Source organism: Nipponia nippon, unplaced genomic scaffold, assembly GCF_047370975.1.
Source record: "Nipponia nippon isolate SJK-2023a ecotype South Korea unplaced genomic scaffold, ASM4737097v1 scaffold_14, whole genome shotgun sequence".
In the NCBI taxonomy this organism is placed as follows: domain Eukaryota; kingdom Metazoa; phylum Chordata; class Aves; order Pelecaniformes; family Threskiornithidae; genus Nipponia; species Nipponia nippon.
Genome location: NW_028262330.1, coordinates 8,012,324 through 8,032,615, shown reverse-complemented (window position 1 = coordinate 8,032,615; position 20,292 = coordinate 8,012,324). Strand labels below are relative to the sequence as shown.

General features: G+C 40.2%; 1 protein-coding gene across 7 annotated transcripts in view; it reads left to right on the top strand.

The window, feature by feature from the left end:
- Positions 1-20,292, top strand: part of CEP112 (centrosomal protein 112) — a 175,533-nt gene that overhangs the window by 82,117 nt on the left and 73,124 nt on the right. For all 7 annotated transcript variants that reach the window (XR_015703216.1, XR_015703217.1, XM_087750765.1 and 4 more), the window contains one exon: positions 988-1,170. Coding sequence is in view for 5 of the 7 variants with exons in the window: in XM_087750765.1 (XP_087606891.1) it covers positions 988-1,170 (183 nt within the window). In the remaining 2 variants the exon portion in view is untranslated. The remainder of the gene's footprint in view (positions 1-987; positions 1,171-20,292) is intronic.

The window sequence follows — 20,292 nt, the reverse complement described above, 5'->3', positions numbered from 1 at the left end:
AGAGCATTTTTTTTTTTTTCTCCCCCCCAACCCCCCCTCCGAAATCCACCAAAACTGAAGAAAAATCCAAGTGACTGTTCTTAGCAGCTGTGTGGCCCGGAGTTCAGTGGGGAAGCGGCTTCCTGCCGTCCCTATTCATCACCTGCTTCAAAGGCAGCCTGGCTGCTCCAGTGTGCAGGCCAGGTAGGGTGCCATTGTGCGCAGGCGGGGAGGATTAGTATCAAAGCTGCGGCAACCAGGCCCTTGGTCTCGGGCTGCCATTCAGTCTAGCGGGGAGAAGCTAAGACTGGCCAAGGTCACAGCATCCAGTGTGGTGCAGACTGGGAAAGGATCCTGAGAATAGAGGGCTTCTTATGAAATCATGGTGCAAGCTTGCAGCACAGCAGGTGCCCTTCTGGAACACGTACATCTGTTTATGTTGGGATAGCGTAGCTGACAACGGGATAATAGAGCTTTGTTTTTTATAATTTTCTTTCTTTTTTTATTAAAAAAAAAGACAACTGTATATACAACAGCGTTGAGGAATATTGAAGGAAGAGCTTTCGCTTTGGAAATCATAAAGAAATCTTTAAAAGATTTAATTGCTGGGGTGGGGGGGTTGTGTGTGTATACTTAAGCGAAGGGGAGAGCAGGCTGCCTATTAACCATTTAGGATCCTCAGCCCTGCTGATGAGCAGCAGCAGGATACGGGGGGACCGTACACAGAATGCGACAATGCCTTTTTTTTTTTTTTTTTTTTGTACGCTCCGACATTTGTACCAACAAATTGGTTAAGGATGCGCTGGATTTGCTCAGTTGTCTCCATTGTTGGAATCGTCTGGAGGAATTCTGTCATGCTAACGGTGGCTTTTTAAAAGGTGAGGTAATAGTGACGTAAAAATAAAATTGCCAACTTGATGAAATTAAGGGGAAAATTAAGCTGTAGACGAGTTGTCATGACGACAAGGATGTTCTATTGATGAACTGTACTCCTCACTGTCCAATCAGATAGTGGAGCTGAAGCTGGAGCATGAACAGGAGAAGACGCACCTATTCCAGCAGCACAACGCAGAGAAGGACTGCCTGGTCCGAGACCATGAACGGGAAATCGAGAAACTGGAAAAACAGCTTCGCGCTGCCATGGCAGAGCACGAGAGTAAAACTCAAGAATGCAGGAAACGAGACGGACAGGTAATGATCAATACTGTTTGAAAGGCGTACGCTTATTAGAAAATGCTAATAATTAGTGTTTCCTGTTTGCCAGCATTGTTGGTGATGCACGCTGTGTGAGCATTTGCGAAACTGGCACATAAACGTGATTTTGTTTTTCTTTTTTCTTTTTTTTTTCCCCGCTTTCCCCCCTCCCTTCCCACTGCTGAATAGGGCTTTAACTGCAAAAACCACAGGTAGCCAGATTAAAAATCCCATGGTGCGCTATAACTCGGCCTATTTATAATCTTGTCTCATTTTCTTTCATGATGGATTTGTTTAAGAAAAAAAGGTATCTGTTCTTCTCCCCCCCAGCCCTCACACTCACCCCTCCTTTTCTCCTTCCTGGGCAAATCCATATGAATGATATCTGCTTCATTCGTATGCTTTTTTTGTTTTAAATCTCTGCAGGTAACACACAAATGGCTTTATTTCATTTTGTTCATGTCTTTTTGTTTCAGTTTTGTATTCTAGATTTGTATTGTGTGTTTGGCTACGTATGTTGGATATTCGATAAGATGCTGTGGGTTTGGGGTTGCTTACCATCACGTTTGTTTTCCTACACACACACGCACCCCTCCCATCCTCCATCTCTGTGGTCACTGTTGGAAGCCATTTGGCAGAATAACCCCCAGCTGGGGTAGCATTTGACTCTTCAAACTTCTGGATGAAATGCGCACTGTCAGCATGGAAAATGATCTTTATGAGTTTTCAGTTCAAAAAACATCTTACTGCATTTTTTCAATATATTTTGTAAGGATGGCATGGTGTACTTTCCTAAGAGCCTATATTAAAAAGGCCTGCAATGGCAATATTTAAAAATTTAAGGTGATTTTGTAGTTTAAAGAGTATTCAGAAAATAATCTTTACTAATCAGCATTAGAATTACTTAACATGCATGGATTATTTTGCACCAAAACTGGACATTTTGGTGAGGCATCTTTAACGACATATGTTTTCCGCGCACCACCTCCTTCCCTATGAGAAGTAAGACTGACATTGAGGCGTTTTCCCTTTACTTTCCTGTGGGCTAGTAGGCTGTGCCTTTCACTGGCCACCATAATGTAGCTAAGTGAAATTGAATATTTAATTTTTAAATTAATTTTTTTTTTGTTACCTTTGGACGACTCAGACTCTATCAAAATCCGGCTTAAGTTAAGTCTATTGGAAAACAAACGGCTCGTTGGGGGAGGATGAAGGATATATTGCAGAGCCAGGACTTCTTTCTCCATTTCCACCATTATGGTTTTCCAAGGAAAATGAGAGATACTTCTGTGAGAACGCTTGGGAAGAGGATATTCAGGTGGCTTCTGAAAAATTAAACCTCACCCTTTATTCTCCACTTTATTGTAAGAGTGAACAAAGATTTAAATTCTTAAAGGGATTGGTTTTTGTCTTTGCATTTTTTTTTGTTTGGCCCAAAATAGATGCATCTTAACTATATAGCTATTTGCAAATGCCTTTTCAAAGTTGTATCGTCCTCTCAACTGCATTCCTGATGTTGTGTTTGTGTACAAGGGCAGTAGCACTCAGGTTAAAAAACCAGTTTTAGAATTATATACAGAATGGTTCTCTCTACAGGCCAGCGTTCATTGCAATTATTGTATTGCTCTGTATAACACTGAATGCAAAGGTAAAGGAACTATCTTCAGCAAATTCAGAGACCCTGGGAGGTGTCTTGTAAGCGTATCTCTCTATTTAGTTCTGTTGTGGGTCATTTCTGGCAAAGATTGGAGATCAAAGTTTAGTTGTGCTTTCTGTTTGCAATGGGATATATAATGCTGCTACAGGTGCTATGTAAAAAACTGGGAATTATCGCAGCTGTTAGGAAAATCTGAACAGTCTGAATAGCAAAAACTTTGGCCTTTTTGCAGGGCTTTTCTTTGTAGTTTGAATATCCCTGTACAGTCATTTGAACATTGCTGCCATGAGAATGACATGTAAATCAGGGAGGAAAATGCGGTTGCCTTTGACTAGAAGAGCTATTGTTTATTTAAATTCTAGTAAGAACCTATCTGCTTTCGAGGGTGCGTATTTTTTCCATTTTGGAAAATAAATCGTTCTTCGTTCCGTCCTCTGGTCTTTGTATTAGAATTCACTTTTGTCTTTGCAGTGAGCTCAATAGACAATCCTGGCATTTCTTATGGAGTTATGGCACATATTTTTCATAAAATTTTTTAATCTTTGCATGTGTTTACTAAAATACGTGTTTTGGACATCTAACGTGACTAATGGCCAGTGTCCTTTATGAAACATTTGGCGGTCTCTTAACAAAGATATCACAGCAATTTAATGAGTTTATGTAGACATAGTTTTTTAAAAACCTGTTAAAATGGTACCGTGTTTGACAGCAGTAATTTTTAGGACTGCTTTATATTACAGTGAAGGTGCTATGAGATGGGAGAAGAGGCCATTTTGCTTCGCTAAATGAAAAGTAGATTTGCTGGGTATTTCAAAGAATTTAAATAATAATTAGCGTTAATCACGTACAAGTAGCTTGGTTTGAAGGACCTGTCTGTTCAATGTTTGGTGAATGATGTGAAAGCACAGTTATTAAAGGTATTCGCTGTTGTTCTTTCTTAAATCCTTTTCCATATGAAAGAGTAGCAAATGTTTAAAATACGTATTTCTTACTATATTACTAAAGACAGCTATGAGTGAGTACTGTGGAACAATTTATTATAGTGTTACTGAAAAGATTAATTTATTTTTATTGTGTATCCAAGGTCTCTACTTCCACGTAGGTCTTCAACTACTATAAAAGATAGTATACAACATGGTTAGATTTTATTCAAATATGAATACATTTGTTAATGCTTTACTCAGAACTAAAGCATAAAAATCAAGATTTCAGTGCATTGCCAGATTTTAATTAAATATAAAAAAATGTTACTGCTGCTTTGAAATATAAGTTTAATATATTTTCAGGAAAGGAACTTGATTTAGGTGGATCACCTTTTGTATTGGTGATGAATTTCTGCATAACAATTGCATTCCACTGTAGCTCTTGGATTTATCCATTTCTAGGAGGCTTGCTTTGATTTTTTTCACCTAGGGTTGTAATGCTTGGGGAGGAGTAAATTGACATGTAGGTCAATAAAAGTCAAAGCAGTACAAGGGCTTTTATACCATGCTGTGTTCTTGTAGTCTTTTAAATCCTATACGTTTTCTATGAACTGCCATAATATTGTTATTCTTTAAATAGTAGCTAATAATACAGGATTTTTTTTTAATGAAAAAAGGTACTTTTGAATCACTACTATTTAATTTAGATTTTTTTATATTATCTGGATTGTTTTCTTTATGAGCATTTTTAAGCTGTAGTTTCATTGGTCGTTCATTCCCTACATCCCTAAATAATCTTAGTGCAAACATTAGTTCACAAAACAGGGAAAGTCCTTGGATGATAGAGGTCTTCCTTTTGGTCTAATAAAAACAGCCTTGCTACTGAATCGGTGATTTCCTGAAGCAAGACTGCTGATTACAGAGAATAATACATCTAGTTTGCTTCTGCGAAATAAGATAGCAAGGTTAGGAAATTTTAATAACCGATGCCCGATGGACCGTGGTGCCAGTTGTACCTTTATATTTTCCCTTTATCCTGCGAATGTCATTCTCTCCCCAGCATCTGACACGTGCCCTCAACCAGCTCAAAGATTTTCATGTTCCAGCTGCCGCACAAAGTTGGATCATTTTTGTGCTTGTTCTTTGACCGTTGACCTTCGGGCAAGAAGAAGAAAAAAAAAATGAACCCCTGTAACTTCAAATATAGCGCTTTACACTAAAGCCAGAGGGAAAAAGGTTTCCGTGAGGAAACAGAATTCTCTTTCCAGGTTCTGTTAAGAGATAAATGGCAAGTCCACTGTTTTCATCCATTTGTGATTGGGTCAAGAGTAGCTTGAACGCCGAGGCACGTTTTGCCAGTATTTGTCACTGATGTCACGGTATTTAATTTTAACATATACCGTTTATGCTCTCAAAAATGAGGCTGCTTTAAGAGAAGATCACTGGTGTTTGGGGGTGTCTTAGGGCTCTCAATAAACCATTACTGCTTGGGAAAGGAAAACCTCGAGCAGTTCTGCAGTCATGGGAACACACATATTGAGAATGGAAGCTGTTATAAAAAAAGAGCAGGCTGGAGGTGGCAAGAAGCGTTATTAAGGTATTTTCCTGTGGCCAGAGTATCTGCTTCCTTTATCCTCTCTCGCGTTTTGCACTTCCCGTAATCCCCTTGGCCTTTACCATCCTGGTTTGCTTTACCTTCTCAGAAATCGGCGGCTCCTTCCCTGGGGCCCAGGGGGTAGGGCATCCTTTCCCTTCTCTTCTGGCTGCTCCTCTTTGAAAATGTGCTGCTTTGCACTTGGAAGCAGTGATCTTTCTGCAACTGTTGCTTTGCACCTGGTTTGGTCTGAACTAATTCCAAGCTGTTTGAGCCTGTTGAGTTAACGATCAAAAAAACACAGTAACGATCATTGGGTTTGTTCCAGCAAATCCTTGGTATATGTTTATGGTTCTGTATAGATAATGACTGTATCAACAAAGTGGGGGGAGCAGAAGAGATTTGTCTTGCCTCCATATAGGTAGTCAGTCTGAAGTGGTACTGCGCTGATGTTTGTCTGATGGAGAGCTTTATCAACTATTGGCAAGAGAAAATATAAAAAAAAATAGAAATATTATGTACTTGTTTAATGATAACTAAATACCCCAACACATACACAATCTGTCTGTGTGTAAATATTGCTGTAGCAGTAACTTTTCCAGTGCTATATTAATACAGAAGGAATTTGGGAGCATTTGTTTCGCAATAGGAAACTTTCTTAAACTTTGATCTGAAAGACCCTGTTGTTACCGTACAGATAAATCACTGATCAACTCTTCTACTTCACATAATTGTTCTAATATCTCCGAACACCAGTTTCCACAAAGATATTCTAGTATCTGTGGAAGGAGGTTGCTTGATCGTGTCTGGAGGGTACAGATAGATGCAGCCTGTGAAACGTTCAGATGTTGATGGTGCTACTGAAGTCACTTCTGTATACAGTCTGGAGTAAATACATTCTATGACTCATTTTTTTCTTTGACTTCTTTTTCTTTTCTCAATAGAAGATGTCTTTGGCATGAGAAGAAATGCATTGTTTGCTATGCAGGCTTTCTCTGCAGACAATCTAAATGATGGGGTTGCAATCTAAATATTTGTTTTTTATATTTTACTTGGAGAGTAGCTATTGGGCTGACAGTCAGACTGCTTTAGATAGACAGCCGTTCCCTTTTGCCTTTCCTAAACAAAAGGTTTTGGCTATATTGCAGCATGTTTAATTTACCACCAATCAACTCAGTATAATGAACACGACTGTTGATGTAAAATATTTAAAGTACCAAATATTTGTTGCAGCACTTGCATGGTTTTCCTTGGTTGTTATTCGTAGTCTGCTGACTCAGGGTTGGGATGGATCCCATTGATGGGGAATATCTACTAAAATCAAGGATCTGATGATGAGTCCTATAGGGACATTCAAACTGGGCTTTAACTAATAGTATTGCTGTGAAGTTGAGAGGTCAACGAAGTGCCCAAATGCACCAGTTGCCTGGGGAAATACTCAAATACTATCCCATATTGGGCTCTGGTGATCAACACAGCTAGTTTCGGCTGCACTTGAGTAAATGCAGAGGAGCTGTGGGAAGAATTTAGGCTGCAGTGTAGACATAATCTTTGAGATTAGAGGAAAAAATGAGCCTTTGCTCTAAAACTGAAGCACACAGTTCAGGCTCAGGGTTCCCCCTATGAAGGCGAGGGTCTGGGCCTGCTGCGCACCTTCCCCTTCCCTGCTCAGATGAAGCCACCTCGCCACGTTTGTTGTTCTGCGTCAAGCACTCTGCTTCTGGTCCCCGCTTCTAAGCTGCTGCTTCTGTTTGAGATGCCTTTCAAAAGACTTGAACAAGCTGTAAACATCTGCCGCTTCCTTGCTTAATGGAATCATCAAAGTGTTCTCGTGCTGTAGTGGGTGATCATCTATGATCTCTTCCACATTTTTCCTTGACTCTCACTTTTTACCATATGACTGAAATGAGATAGTGAGGAGTTCGGTGCAGGAGGTGTGACTTTACTTGCTTCTCTGTCCTTTTATACCTCAGGCTGTTCAGCATTTGAAATATTTACTAAAGACGTTTTTGGAAGCCATACATAATGGTGCATAAATTATCATTTGCTGATTAAAAATCTTAAGTTAGCTTAGGAGAGAACTGACATTTTGTGCTGTCTACTGTGTATGTAAAAGAGAAAGCAGTTGCCATAGAAACTAGCTCATCACATGATACGAACTCTGAGTCTGAGATGGAGTTCTTTTCAGTAAAATGGACTTTCTGTTAATAGAATATGAAATGAATATATGTGGTAGTAGTTATTACACTGTAATCAACGTTTTCTATTAATTTTTCTTTTAATTTTAAATATCGGCAGCTGAAAAGGTGGAGTATGTCACTTCACTTGTGTAGGGGCAGGGTGTGTATCATATGGCAGGAATTTTATTTTATACCAGTACTCCTTGTTTAGGAAAAAGTGACTATTTCCTGCACAGACGTTAATAAATACAGAATAATTTTTCTGAGAAAAAATGAGATCAGTCTTGCTCATCTGCAGGGTAAAGGATCTTTATGCCAGTTTTTAACACATACACTAGGCGTGGCTTTGCATATAGGCTTTGCGTGTGATGGTTACAATGAATGATGAACACTAATAGACAATAAGCTATACATAGTGTGAAATTATTTTTAAAATTGAAGGTATATAAAAGAATACTGAAGCAATAAATGATCGAGTACATTAGTAAACACAAAACAGGTGATAGTAACTGTAGCATTTGAAATGGTGTAACGTAATTTCTAAGCAGAGAGGCAAAAATACTGTTACTATTCTGCAGAAATGGTCATCTTACAATATAAGGTCTTGATTTGGAAATAAAAGCGGCACACACTTTCTCTTTGAAGTTCAGAGTATGGCAAAGCCAGACTCTAAAGTTGCTTATTGGTATTCCTTCCAAGTGTAAGAGTCAAAATCTTCTCTTTTGCATGTGGTTTCTGTCATATTAGATTGTTCCAAATACTACTACTAAACTTGCTGTTTGGCAAATATCTGCTGTACAGAGAAGGAGGTGCTTACTCACAACATTCTTTGTTAATGTTTTTTTAGTTCTTTTGGAAACTGCTTTTTTAGAGTGATCTTATAATGTACTTGAGAGAGTTGTTGAATAGAAGGAATTTGACTTCTCCTAATCCATAGAACAAGTACGGCCATTTGGAAAACAGCAGCAATATCTACTTCAAACATTCCACTGAATGGCTGAAGGGACATGCTCTAATGGGAGATCAGGAGTCATATTGAAGTCTTTCACAGCATCATAGAATATTTTGGTTTGGAAGGACCTCTGGAGGTCATCACGTCCAACCTCCTGCTCAAAGCAGGTCTAACTTCAAAATTACATCATGTGGCTTAGGGCCAACTCCAGCTGAGTTTTGAAAATCTGCAACGGCGGTGATTTCACAACCTCCCTGAGCAACTTACTCCAGTGCTTTACTAATCTATTGTGAAATTTCTTTTCCTTTATATCCAGTTGGAATGTCTCTTGTTACAATTTGGATCTGTAGCTTCTTGTCCTTTCACTGCCACCTTCAAGAATCTGCCTCTGTCTTCTCTACAATTCCTCTTTACGCTCAATTGAAGACAGCGATTGGATTCCTCTTTAGTCTTCTGTTCTCCAGGCTGAACAAACCTAGTTTGTCGAAGTTCCTGAAGGTCCTAGCGGCCCATTCCTCCAGCTTGCCGAGTTTGAGGTCCCTGTGAATGGCAACCCTGCTCTCCAACATACTGACCGCTTCCCCCCAAGAGATGCCATCCACAGTATCACACAGGGTTCACTGTGTCCTATCATCCAGGTCATTGATGGAGATGTGAAGCTGCGTCAGCCCCATTTGACCTTTGAGAAATGCCACTTATAGCTTGTTGCCTGTTGAAACCTACTCTTAAAACCCAGTGGTGCAGTGAGTTCTCCACTCACATCGTAGTCCCCGCATCCAGTCTGTGTCTCTTCAGTTTGACTATACAGATGATATAAAAGTCTGTATCGAAAGCCTTGCTAAAGTCAAGATAAAAGACATTGACAGTTCTCCCCTTTCCACACAGTCAGTCATTTCATTGTAGAAGACAGTCAGTTTGGTCAAGCATGATTTGCCCTTGGTATATCCAGGTTGGCTGTTCCCAGTGACCCTTATATCCCTCACGTGCCTGGAAATTAATTTCCTGGAGTTTTACTCCATAATTTTTCCAGGGATGGAGGTTAGGGTGTCCTGTCTATGACTGCCTACTAAGGTGCTATGTCTTGCAAATTAAGTAATTAATTTTTTCAGACTGTGCTTTTTCTCTTGTCCCTGCTTCTAGAGAAAGATTATCCAAAATCAATTTAGTCTCCTCCTTAGGTCAGCAGATGTTAATTCCATTCACTCACTGCCACCATAAATCAAGTTTTGAACAGTAGTCTAGCTGTTAAATGATTTATCTGATAGGAGAGATTTTATGATCCATTCAGTTCCTCAATTCAAAGGTATTATAAATACCAAATGAAAGAATGAAACACTAGAAGAGAAATTATGACAGTCTGTAGTTTGGAATGTTAACACCACTTGTTTTGGCAGTATTACTGGTCTTAAAACAATAGGATCCATATGGATGCTAATTTTCCCAATTTTGAGTAATAAATACAACCTCTTTATGGTTTAAGTAATGATATTACTCAATACCACTGCAGGGTCCAGTAGATGGTTTCATGATGAGGTAATAAATAGCAATTTTGGAGAGCTGATTATTTGTATTTTTCTTTTATGTGGTTTATGATGGGGGAAGAAGAAATCACAAAGCCAGTGAAAAGCCTTGCCCTCTCCTGTAGCTGACATACTTTGGCTGAAGATATGTCAGTTAAGAAATATGAGACCATCCATAAAGCTCTGCACGCTCCCACATTAAAGTATTATAGAGAAACCTTCAAGTGGAAAACCAGTAACAAATTGCAGCTGAGATGCTTATGGCATACTGCACTGTCCTGGGCACCCTACTACTGCTCTGCTTATTCCTCCGTATATTGCTTTAGTTGGGAAGAAAAATGGAAGACTTCTCTGGTTTTCCTCTATTTCATAGACAGGATCTATGAGGGGAAAAAACCCCAAACCCCGTGATGGGTTGTCTGCGGATCTGAAGATGATGTTACTGGCACAGACACCAGGCTGAGTACTTTGCTGTTAAACATCGCCGCAGCTGTTTGCCCACTGGCCTAACCCCGGCGTTCGTAGCAACTCTTCGAAGTCTCCGTTTCTGCCTCAGATGTTAGGAATTTGCTAACCCATCAGCTGGAGGGGTAGCCAAGTGCTCTGCACTCTTTCAGCACCAGTGCCGTGCTCAGTGTGTGCTCCCAACTCCCTCCCCTCATTTCAGCTCCCGGAGGCAGTTTCTGATCCACCCCTTCCACGCTGCTTGATCTCTTTTTCTACCAAAGCACTGACTCTTGGCACACCATGCCATGCCACGTTTGGTGTAGGCTCAGTTTTGTGTCCTGACAGTTCTGAGCAGTGAGTAACAAATACATGCCAGCGAAGGTCTCCTGACCGGGCTCCACGGGATGTGCAAACCAAAGAAAAGAGACAACTTGGCGCGGTGCAAGGAATCGTGTTGGACCTGGGTGGTGGAGCCTGTCGGTCACTGGTCATGTGCTCTGGTCAGCCCCGCTGCGATCCATCTCCTCTGGGGAGTCAGCTCAGAAGAGACCATTGCCTGCCTCCTTTTCTGAACTGGGACCCTGCGTTTGGTCCTCAGGCAGGACCAGCTGCCCTGGCAGAGCCTTGGAGGGCCCACGTGGTCTTTTGTATTGCTCCACATGTCCCATCCTGATTCATTATCTCCTTGTCTTTTCTGCTGCCATTTTTTGTTTCTGTTTTCCTTCAAACCCAGAGAAGAGCAGGGATTTTAGGTTCTGCATTTAGGGAAATTCCAGATAGAGAAAGCTTCATGTGTCCTCAGCTCTAGGCTTTGGACATGTGTTAGGCATGTATGTTCAAACTGACAGAACTGTATATGCCCTTTTTGCAAGTTGTCTTTTTTCCTTCTTGGAAACCTACCTTTTTTTTTTTTTTTCCCTTAGAAACAAATTAGAAAGAAAATACATATTTTAAAATATAGTATGTTCAATATAAAGTCAGACAGCAGAGATGTTCTTTGGTCCAGTCACCTTTGAAGAAACGATTGTCATCTCTACTTTAACAAATACTGTTTCTTGATTTTGAAAGAGTGGCACAGACTCTGACAGTGATTTAAGGTCTTTAGTGTTGATTTCATGCGAAAAAATATTTTTCACAGTATGACTTTAAAGTAGACTTTTTTCCCCCAATTACTCTACATGTTGGCAGCAAATTAGCTTTGAGGGAATATTGTGCACATCATAGCTCTCTGTTGATGTATTGGGGAGTCACTTTTGGATCTTTTAGCTCAGTCAGACCAATGACTGACATTGTTCATGTCTTCTGTTTCTGTAGATTTGAAAGACTTTCTTTTGACAGGAAAGGCGATGTGGAAAAAAAAAGCCAGAGTACAAGAAATGATTGGCAAAGTGATGATATCATCAAATGTTCAAAGACTTCGCAAATTGAAGCTTATTAGGCTGACATTTTGTCTTCCATTCGGCACTAATTGGAATCATGCCTGGGTGCATGATGTGGAAGGTACTTAATACCTGCGTGTTTATCATGACAAAATGACAGAAATCGATGTCAAGGATGCTGTAGATTTCTGTTTAATGGAGAAAACAATATATTTCAAACTGCAATTACATATCTTCTAGTAATTTGTATTCCTATGTATGAAAGTTCTCCTGAAATATTGCAAATAAGAAAACTTTATTTTTGGCCCCTAAAATATTGGCCTGATTGTGAATATTCCATTTTCAGGTTTTAAAGTTGTTCTTCATAGTTCATAAAAACAACACTGATGTAGTTTTTAAAAAAAAAAAAAAAGACTACAAAAAACCTGACACATTGGTTTTACTTGAAACAGATCTGAAAATCCCATGAAGAATGAACTCAGTCTTTCGCACGGGTGATACAATTCTTCTAAAGTTGTCTCTGACAGCTTGAATTCTTTTGTAGTCTGTGCTTTCTGCTGTATTGGCATCTGTAAAACGAATTTAGAAAAGAGAAATAGCGAGGAAGTGATTTTGGAGAGGCAGGCACTGCAAACACAGAGTACGCTGGAATATTTGAAACTAGCTGCCTGTTCTCCTGCCGTAGGTGGTATCATTAGGGATTTGCGAGTTCAAGGTGCCTGCCGCTTTTGGGGGGCGCACGCCGGCTGTCTGGGATAGTGCATACGACCAGTGTGTTATTCTACGTCTTCATCTTGGACCTTGTGAAGTTGAGTTCAGATCTTCAATTAAACCTCTAGTGTAATATGAAATTAATATTTATTCAACAGTCCATGGAAACAACTAGCTGTTAGTTGAAATCATCACCTGAATTACTGTTTCTAATGAAATACAGATTGATCATTGCAAAATAATGTATTTAAAAAAACGCAAACAAACCACAAAACACAAGTCAATGTGGTCTGGATGCTCATAGGAATTACTGGTCATTATGTGCATCGTGTGACTGATACAGCTGCCTGTGCGTTACTGTAAACTGCAACAATCCTGTAACTAATAAGATGTTGACAAGCAGTAGTTTAGGGGCTGCTGGTAATTATTTGTATTGCTGGAATCCTCTCAGGAGTCTGAGTCTACGTTGTGTTAGTGAAAATATGTAACAGACAATTCCTGGCCCAGTGAGCTCATAACATAAGTGTGCTTACAGGATATTAGAAGTGGGGGCAGCAAGCAGAAGGTTGAGGACCCGTGATAAACAATGAAGTTTATCAGCAGGTTGACATGGTTGGAGCAAGAAAGCAGAAGACACAGCACGTGACCTGCTTCCCTCAAGTGGCTCTACTAATGACAGAGTAAAAATGCCTTTCCATGATTTGTCTGTAGCATTAAGAGACACCTAAAGTACATGGGATACTTGCCACGTCTGTGGCTGCTGCTGTTGCCAAAGGTTTCTTATGTGACTGAATAGAAAAGGAGAAGGGTTTGACTGTAGGTGGGAGATGAATGCATGAACAACACTTTTGTCTGTTCAAAGTTTGGGAACTTTTATAATGATTTATGTGCTTATATAAATGCTAGTTGTTCAATCTATCCAAGCTACATTTGATAACAACTAACTAAGCCTTCTAAAACTATGTATTGTATTGATTTCCTTGTAGGAAAGCAAATTTAAAGAATAATTTGTTATTGTAACTTTTGATCTGTTGGATGCTGTTGTTGGGGAGTGGAGGGGGAGAGAATGGAACAGGACGCAAGCTGTCAATATACCATTGGTAATATTAGGGAGAAAATACTGGTTTTCCTGCTAAAGTCAGCTGGGGGGGTGTGAGAGAGGGTGTGTTTGTATGTATGTATGTATGTATGAGTGTGTGTGTATGTATTATTGCCCTCTAATGGATAGAATATGAATGGCTCAGCTTTGCTTGCTTATCTGGGTTTCTGTAGCAAAACATTGTTTTCAGGGTGTCTGACATTTCCCATTTTAGAAGAATCTTGTAATATTTATTCATAACTCTGATACATCTTTTGTGGGTAACATTCCTTTAGTTTGTAAAATTAATTTGAAATTCAGTAGAAAGTCCCACAGCTTAGAGAAGTGCCTTTTCTTTGTTCTCTGAAGTTTTATTTCAGCTAAATTATAACTGCTTAAATTTTGTCATTTTCTTTTCCTATTTTTACCATAATGCTGAAGTAATAATTGAATATGAACAGAAAAGTACCACGCCTGTGTACAATGACAACATCAACGGCCTTTGGAGAGAAGTAGATGAGTAGAGCTTCCCTTGCCTTCTTACATCCAGAGCATGCCCCTGTCTCGTACTGCTCCTGCTGAGAGCCCCACGCAACCAGGACCTGCCAAGCTCCTGAGATGTGGCTGCAAGAGGGAGTGAGATCTTCGTCTCCCTCCTCTGGTCGCCAGGCTGGCTGTAGCGGGTGTTCCCTCTGGCCGCTTCCACCCCATCCTGCTGAGCAGCTTCCTGGCTGCTTGCTCACCTGGTTTGTTTTCTAGGAAAGGTGGCAAAAGTGTGTAATGTAATGTTTGTAAACTGAGGTTTCAAATCTTGATGAGGTTCATGATAAAGTCAAGTATTCTAGTGATGCACAGGAGATTAGGTTTTGTTTTGCTTTTTAAATAAAACTGTCTTTGAAGATGACTTTAGAATAACATGAGAAAGAAGGCTGCAGGTTAGTTGGAAATTGGATTTACAATTGTTTGTACTGAAAGCAGTCCCCTTCTACATGTTCTTTAGAGTTGAGTCCTGACGTAGTCATATTTTTTCCTAGCAGGACTCTGTTTTCATTCAATAAATACCTTTGGGAGAATTAAATTTCAGAATTACATTTCTTCTCTCTGCAGCCATAGACTTTTCCTTTTCAAAACTTCCAGTGCTTGCTTTTGCAGTTGGATAACTATGTAGTGTTTTGAACACACGGCAGAACATTCGTTGCTAACAGCTTTCTTCATCTCCAGTTGTAGATGCAGGCGATTTCAGAGTAGCAGTGAGTATCCAGCAGTTATCTTTCTCCCCTCGAGGAGGTTCATGATGGTGGTGGTAGGTGGCATGGTTATTACAAAGAGGTTCCTGATGGATATGCATTGCAATAAGCCAAATATTCATACTTGGGAAATCATCTAAATGTTCTGGGGAGACCAGAAACTGATTTCACAAAGCTCCGCTAAGGTACCTCCAATCTCTCTGTACATTAAGTTTTAGCTGAGTCCGTCATATTTCTATTTATGATCCAATTAACAAGCTGAATCTAGGTTGGAAGAGCAGAAAGAACAGTACGTTAATCAAATTCCCTTGTAATGACTGTGTTTTCATATGAATGACTTCTCTAAGGTGTGACACAACGCGAGGCATGCTGTTCTGGCTTTTCCTGTCCCTCCCCAGGGCTGGGGCGCTTCCCTGCGCTCTCTCTGCTCAGCTTGGCAGGCATGCTTTCACAAAAAACTATTGTGGTGATCTGAGAGCTTACTCCTGCAGCAAAATAAATTGTGCCTGTGTTTTGGGCTACTACATTTTTCATTCATGGTGAAAATAGAAAAAATTTGCATATGTTAACGGAGAGATGAAGGATATTGCAGGAGCATCTTCTCGGCCCAAGATGGGGACTTTATCTGCATTTATAAATACTGGTGTTTTTCTTCTGAACATGATGTTTCCTAGCAATACTTTTTTTTTCTGAGAAAAGTTATTTTCCACTTACAATACATTGGCAGCCATTGTTTGTATTGTTTAAAATCAACTGAGGAATTTTTCGAAATGTTATTTTGATTTGATGACTTTGTTCGTCAGTGAATTATGAAAGCTCCGATTGTTTAGCGCACGAGAAGAGTACAATACATTACGGGGTCACATGCTCACTTAATGCATGCATATTGTGATGGCGGTAGTAATAGCACCATTAAAGAACAAAAGGTAGCAACACATAGTAGCTCTGTATCTGGCCAGTCCCCTCAAATTACCATAAATATTTGAGCAATCTGAATAGTTTTGGAATCTGTAGTAAAGCTTTCCTGTTCTTATCTGGCACTGAAGGAATGTGGAATAAAGTATTCATTTAGCAAAGTATAAAAATATGTATGCTATGCAGTTATAATCATGTGTCATTAATCAGAAAATACTGCAGAAACTCTGACAAATTAAAAACACAAGGATGTGTCTGCAAGGGCTTTTTCAGTCATTAAAAAGCTGCTTCACCTCTCAGGCAAACTATTTAATGGCAACTTCTTGCTTAGTGTACTGACATCTTCAAAGGCTCTGACATCTGTCGGCCTTTGAACTACCATTAAAAAATATTATCCCATTTCCATTCTTTTATGCCCATTTTTTTAATTATAGCCCTTCTTTCAAGTTAGGAACATGGTTGGTTTAAATGATGCTGTCCTTTCGTTTTCAGCCACCCAGCTGCGGTTTGAATAAATTGATGTAGAATCAAAGGCGGGACTTTAAAGGGAAAAGGTTTGATGGACTTGGACTCCGAACCAGATGAGGTTTTATGATGAAAAGGGTTTAATCCCAGCACAGGCATCGCTTCTATCAGTCGAGCAGTACAAAGCGATTCATATATATAGGTTCATGAGAAATGATCTATTTTTTTTTTAAACAGCACAGATCTCTTCAGGACTTGCAAATGTGGCATTAGCTAATATTCAGAGAGCTGATTTCCTTTCATCCACCAGAAGCTTATGATTATAGTACAGTTCTCGAATTGGAAATGAGAGCTGCAACACAGATTTAAAGCTATGCTGTCTGATTTGTATTCAATATACATGTCACTGCGGGACAAGCTAGTCTAGGCCGAGCTGGTTCAATAAAGGGAAAAACAGTTTCAGCATCTCAAATTCGGGGCGGGGGGGAAGGTGCCAATTAATTCTTACCTGCTCTACCTGAGTATTGTGTCGGATACTTAGTAGATTACTATCATTTCTAAAGCTGTGCAAATAAACCCTTGTGATAACATTTCTTTGGCATCTTTTGCATCAGAGGCTGAGAGAAAATACGGGCATTAATCAGTAATGGCTTCTAATGTAGTCATTTACATGGAAAGCAATGTTTGCTTTTCTGTGCGTGAGTTTCAAGGAGGTTTAGCAGAGACAGCCTTGCTATTCCTTTATAGCAATAGCCTTCATTAATGTGGTAATTAGGCATGCATATGGAGAAAACTGAAAGCTCTGTCTCAACAAATGCATCAGATGCCATTCGTCAAAAATACCGCCTCACGGTATTCAAGAAATAATCTCTCTAATAGTTCCCTGATCTTCGTGCTTCATGTTAGTCAAAATGTGGTACATAGTCATGATCTCTTACTTTTACATAAGATTGTGTCCTTCAAAACAGTGGTGCTTTCCGGAAAGTAAAAGCAGTAGATTTCAAAAGTCTGCAAATTATGTCCTCTTAAAACACTGTGCTTCCCTGTGGTACAGAAAGCAGACTGCTCCCTTTGGTGCTCTGCCTCCAGTCAATGGTTTCTCCTTCAGGCCCTTCCCACAACCGTTGTTCCCTGCCAGAGTATTCAGTTTAGGAGTAATACATTGTTCCTGATCTCTTAATGCAATGTTGAGGTTGGTTTGGTTTGTTTGGGGTTTTTCGGTGGTTTTTTTGGTTTGTTTTTTTTCTGGGGAGGGCGGGGGGTGGCGTTAGTAAATGTAAACATGGACCTGTATAAATGGATATATTTAATGGGTTATTTTATTTTACTGGTATTTCATAGAATTTGCATGTTTAGTATGTATGTAGATTTTACATTTAAACTATATATTAATATTCTTCAAAGTACAGTAGATTCAAAACAGTTGCATGCATAAATCTGAAGAAATTCCTGCCCTAGGATGCAGTGGCCTATTTGTCATTCAGAAAACGAAGTGGCATCAACTGAATTCAAGGACAAACTGAGAAGGATGAAAAGGATAGAGATCAATGTAAAGGTGCCAGAGGAAGATACTGAGCCAAAAATACTCTCGATTCCAAGAAAAGAAATGTTATGCAGACAGTTTTCATTTATTTTGTACAGATCATCCTGTGATTGATCTTGTCTTTCTGAACTGGTAGCTGTGGAGCATGATGCTTCCAAAAGGTCTCTGAACTCAGAGTAGCCACTATTGAGATGATGGGAATAGTGCAACCAGCACTTAGAATCATAGAATCGTTAAGGTTGGAAAAGACCCTTAAGATCATCGAGTCCAACCATTAACCTATCACTGCCAAGCCCACCACTAAACCGTGTCCTCAAGCACCACGTCTACCCATCTTTTAAATACCTCCAGGGATGGAGACTCAGCCACTTCCCTGGGCAGCCTGTTCCAATGCCTGACTACCCTTTCAGTGAAGAAGTTTTTCCTAATATCCAACCTAAACCTGCCCTGGTGCAGCTTGAGGCCGTTTCCTCTCATCCTATCGCTTGTTACTAGGGAGAAGAGACCGACCCCCACCTCGCTACAGCCTCCTTTCAGGTAGTTGTAGAGAGCAATAAGGTCTCCTCTCAGCCTCCTCTTCTCCAGACTAAACAACCCCAGCTCCCCCAGCCGCTCCTCACAAGACTTGTGCTTCAGACCCTTCACCAACTTCGTTGCCCTTCTTTGGACACGCTCCAGCACCTCGATGTCCTTCTTGGAGTGAGGGGCCCAACACTGAACACGGTGCTCAAGGTGCAGCCTCACCAGTGCCGAGTACAGGGGCACTATCGCCTCCCTGGTCCTGCTGGCCACACTATTCCTGATACAAGCCAGGATGCCATTGGTCCTCTTGGCCACCTGAGCACACTGCTGGCTCATGTTCAGGCGGCTGTCAACCAACACCCCCAGGTCCTTTTCCGCTGGGCAGCTCTCCAGCCACTCCTCCCCCAGCCTGTAGCGTTGCATGGGGTTGTTGTGACCCAAGTGCAGGACCCGGCACTGAGCCTTGTTGAATCTCATACAGTTGGCCCCGGCCCAACGGTCCAGCCTGTCCACGTCCCTCTGTAGGGCCTTCCTACCCTCCAGCAGATCAACACTTCCACCCAACTTGGTGTCATCTGAGGATGAAGGTGCAGAGAGGGAGACTAGAAATGGTGTCAGCTGTATGTGTGTGTACAAAATACACAATAGGTACCATCAGCTGATGCCTTTGACTCCAACCTAACATCTAGGTTGCAGTGAAGACTTCCTTCTCTAGGACTTTTGTCCTTTGAGGGAGGTGACAAATTTAGCTGTTTGATATAAGGATTGACACTAGTCAACTAGAATATGCTTCTTCCAATTAAGAGCTGATTTCAAAAAGGAGAAAGTCAAAAGCTGCACGTGTGTGTAATTCTGCGTCTTATTTGCGTAAGCAGCTAACGTACAGATAAGAATTTACCACAACTCATTGATTAACAGAAATACTGCAGCTGTTGTTACTGCCTTGTGGAAATAAGGGGTTTTTTTGAAAGTTAGAATCTGATTATTTCTTTAAAGTCTAAACCTGTAAGTCTCACAATTTTCATTTCTGAAGCTGCTGGATTTCAGTATTTCTGCCCACACATATTGCCATTCATAAGACCGAGAATGAGGACTTCATGCTTGGTTAAAGACTGTCATCTTCAATATAGCAGCATGACATCAGTAATGAGAGAGTTTCCTGGTGTATTAGGTTCTTTAGTAGAGCAGAATAGTACACACAGGCTACTGCATTTAAGTCATCTTTAGTCATCAGCCCAGAGAATGACAGCGTTAGGTTCCTTAGTTGGCTTCCTGAAATTATGCTGGAGTTTTGAAAAATTTATCTTTTTCACCTTGATTGGCAGTCAGGGCAGAGCTTGGACAGTAGCATGAATGTCAGGTCTTCCTCAAGTCCCTCGACTGCCTGTTGAGGAGATAGTCATGGCAGATGACCGGAATGGGAGTTAGTGTCCAAAGTTTGCATTTTTACAAGTATTAACATCAGAAGTTGAAGATGGGAGATCTGTTGTGCATGAAGAGCTTATTACTTAGGCTTTGTATCTGCATCTTGTCTTCTGTTTGTCCTGTCAAGTTTTGCAGCCGACACCGTTTCCGTTACAGTCACCATAAAACCCTTACGGGATGCGTGGGGTAAAATTTCTGGAATACTCAAAAGATGTATGTGTTTCGAGTAGTAATTTAAACACATGCAACCAAAAGAGAAGTGTGTGATGCTTTTCTGGGTGGGTTTTTTTGGGGGGTGGCATTGTTTTGGTTTTTTTACTTACAGTGAAGTTTTTTCATTAGTTGACAGGGCAAAGACGTTTCCCATAGACAATACAGCCTGTACCTCTTCTGGGGACAAATTAGGAATTATAATATGTTTAATTTTGCTGCCTCATAGAGATGAATGTAGTAATCATTAAATCTGTAATACATCATGTCTGCATTTAAATCAGAATTACATGTTGTTCAGGAACTGCTAATGCTTTTAAATATAATGCATGGAAAATTTAAATGCAAATA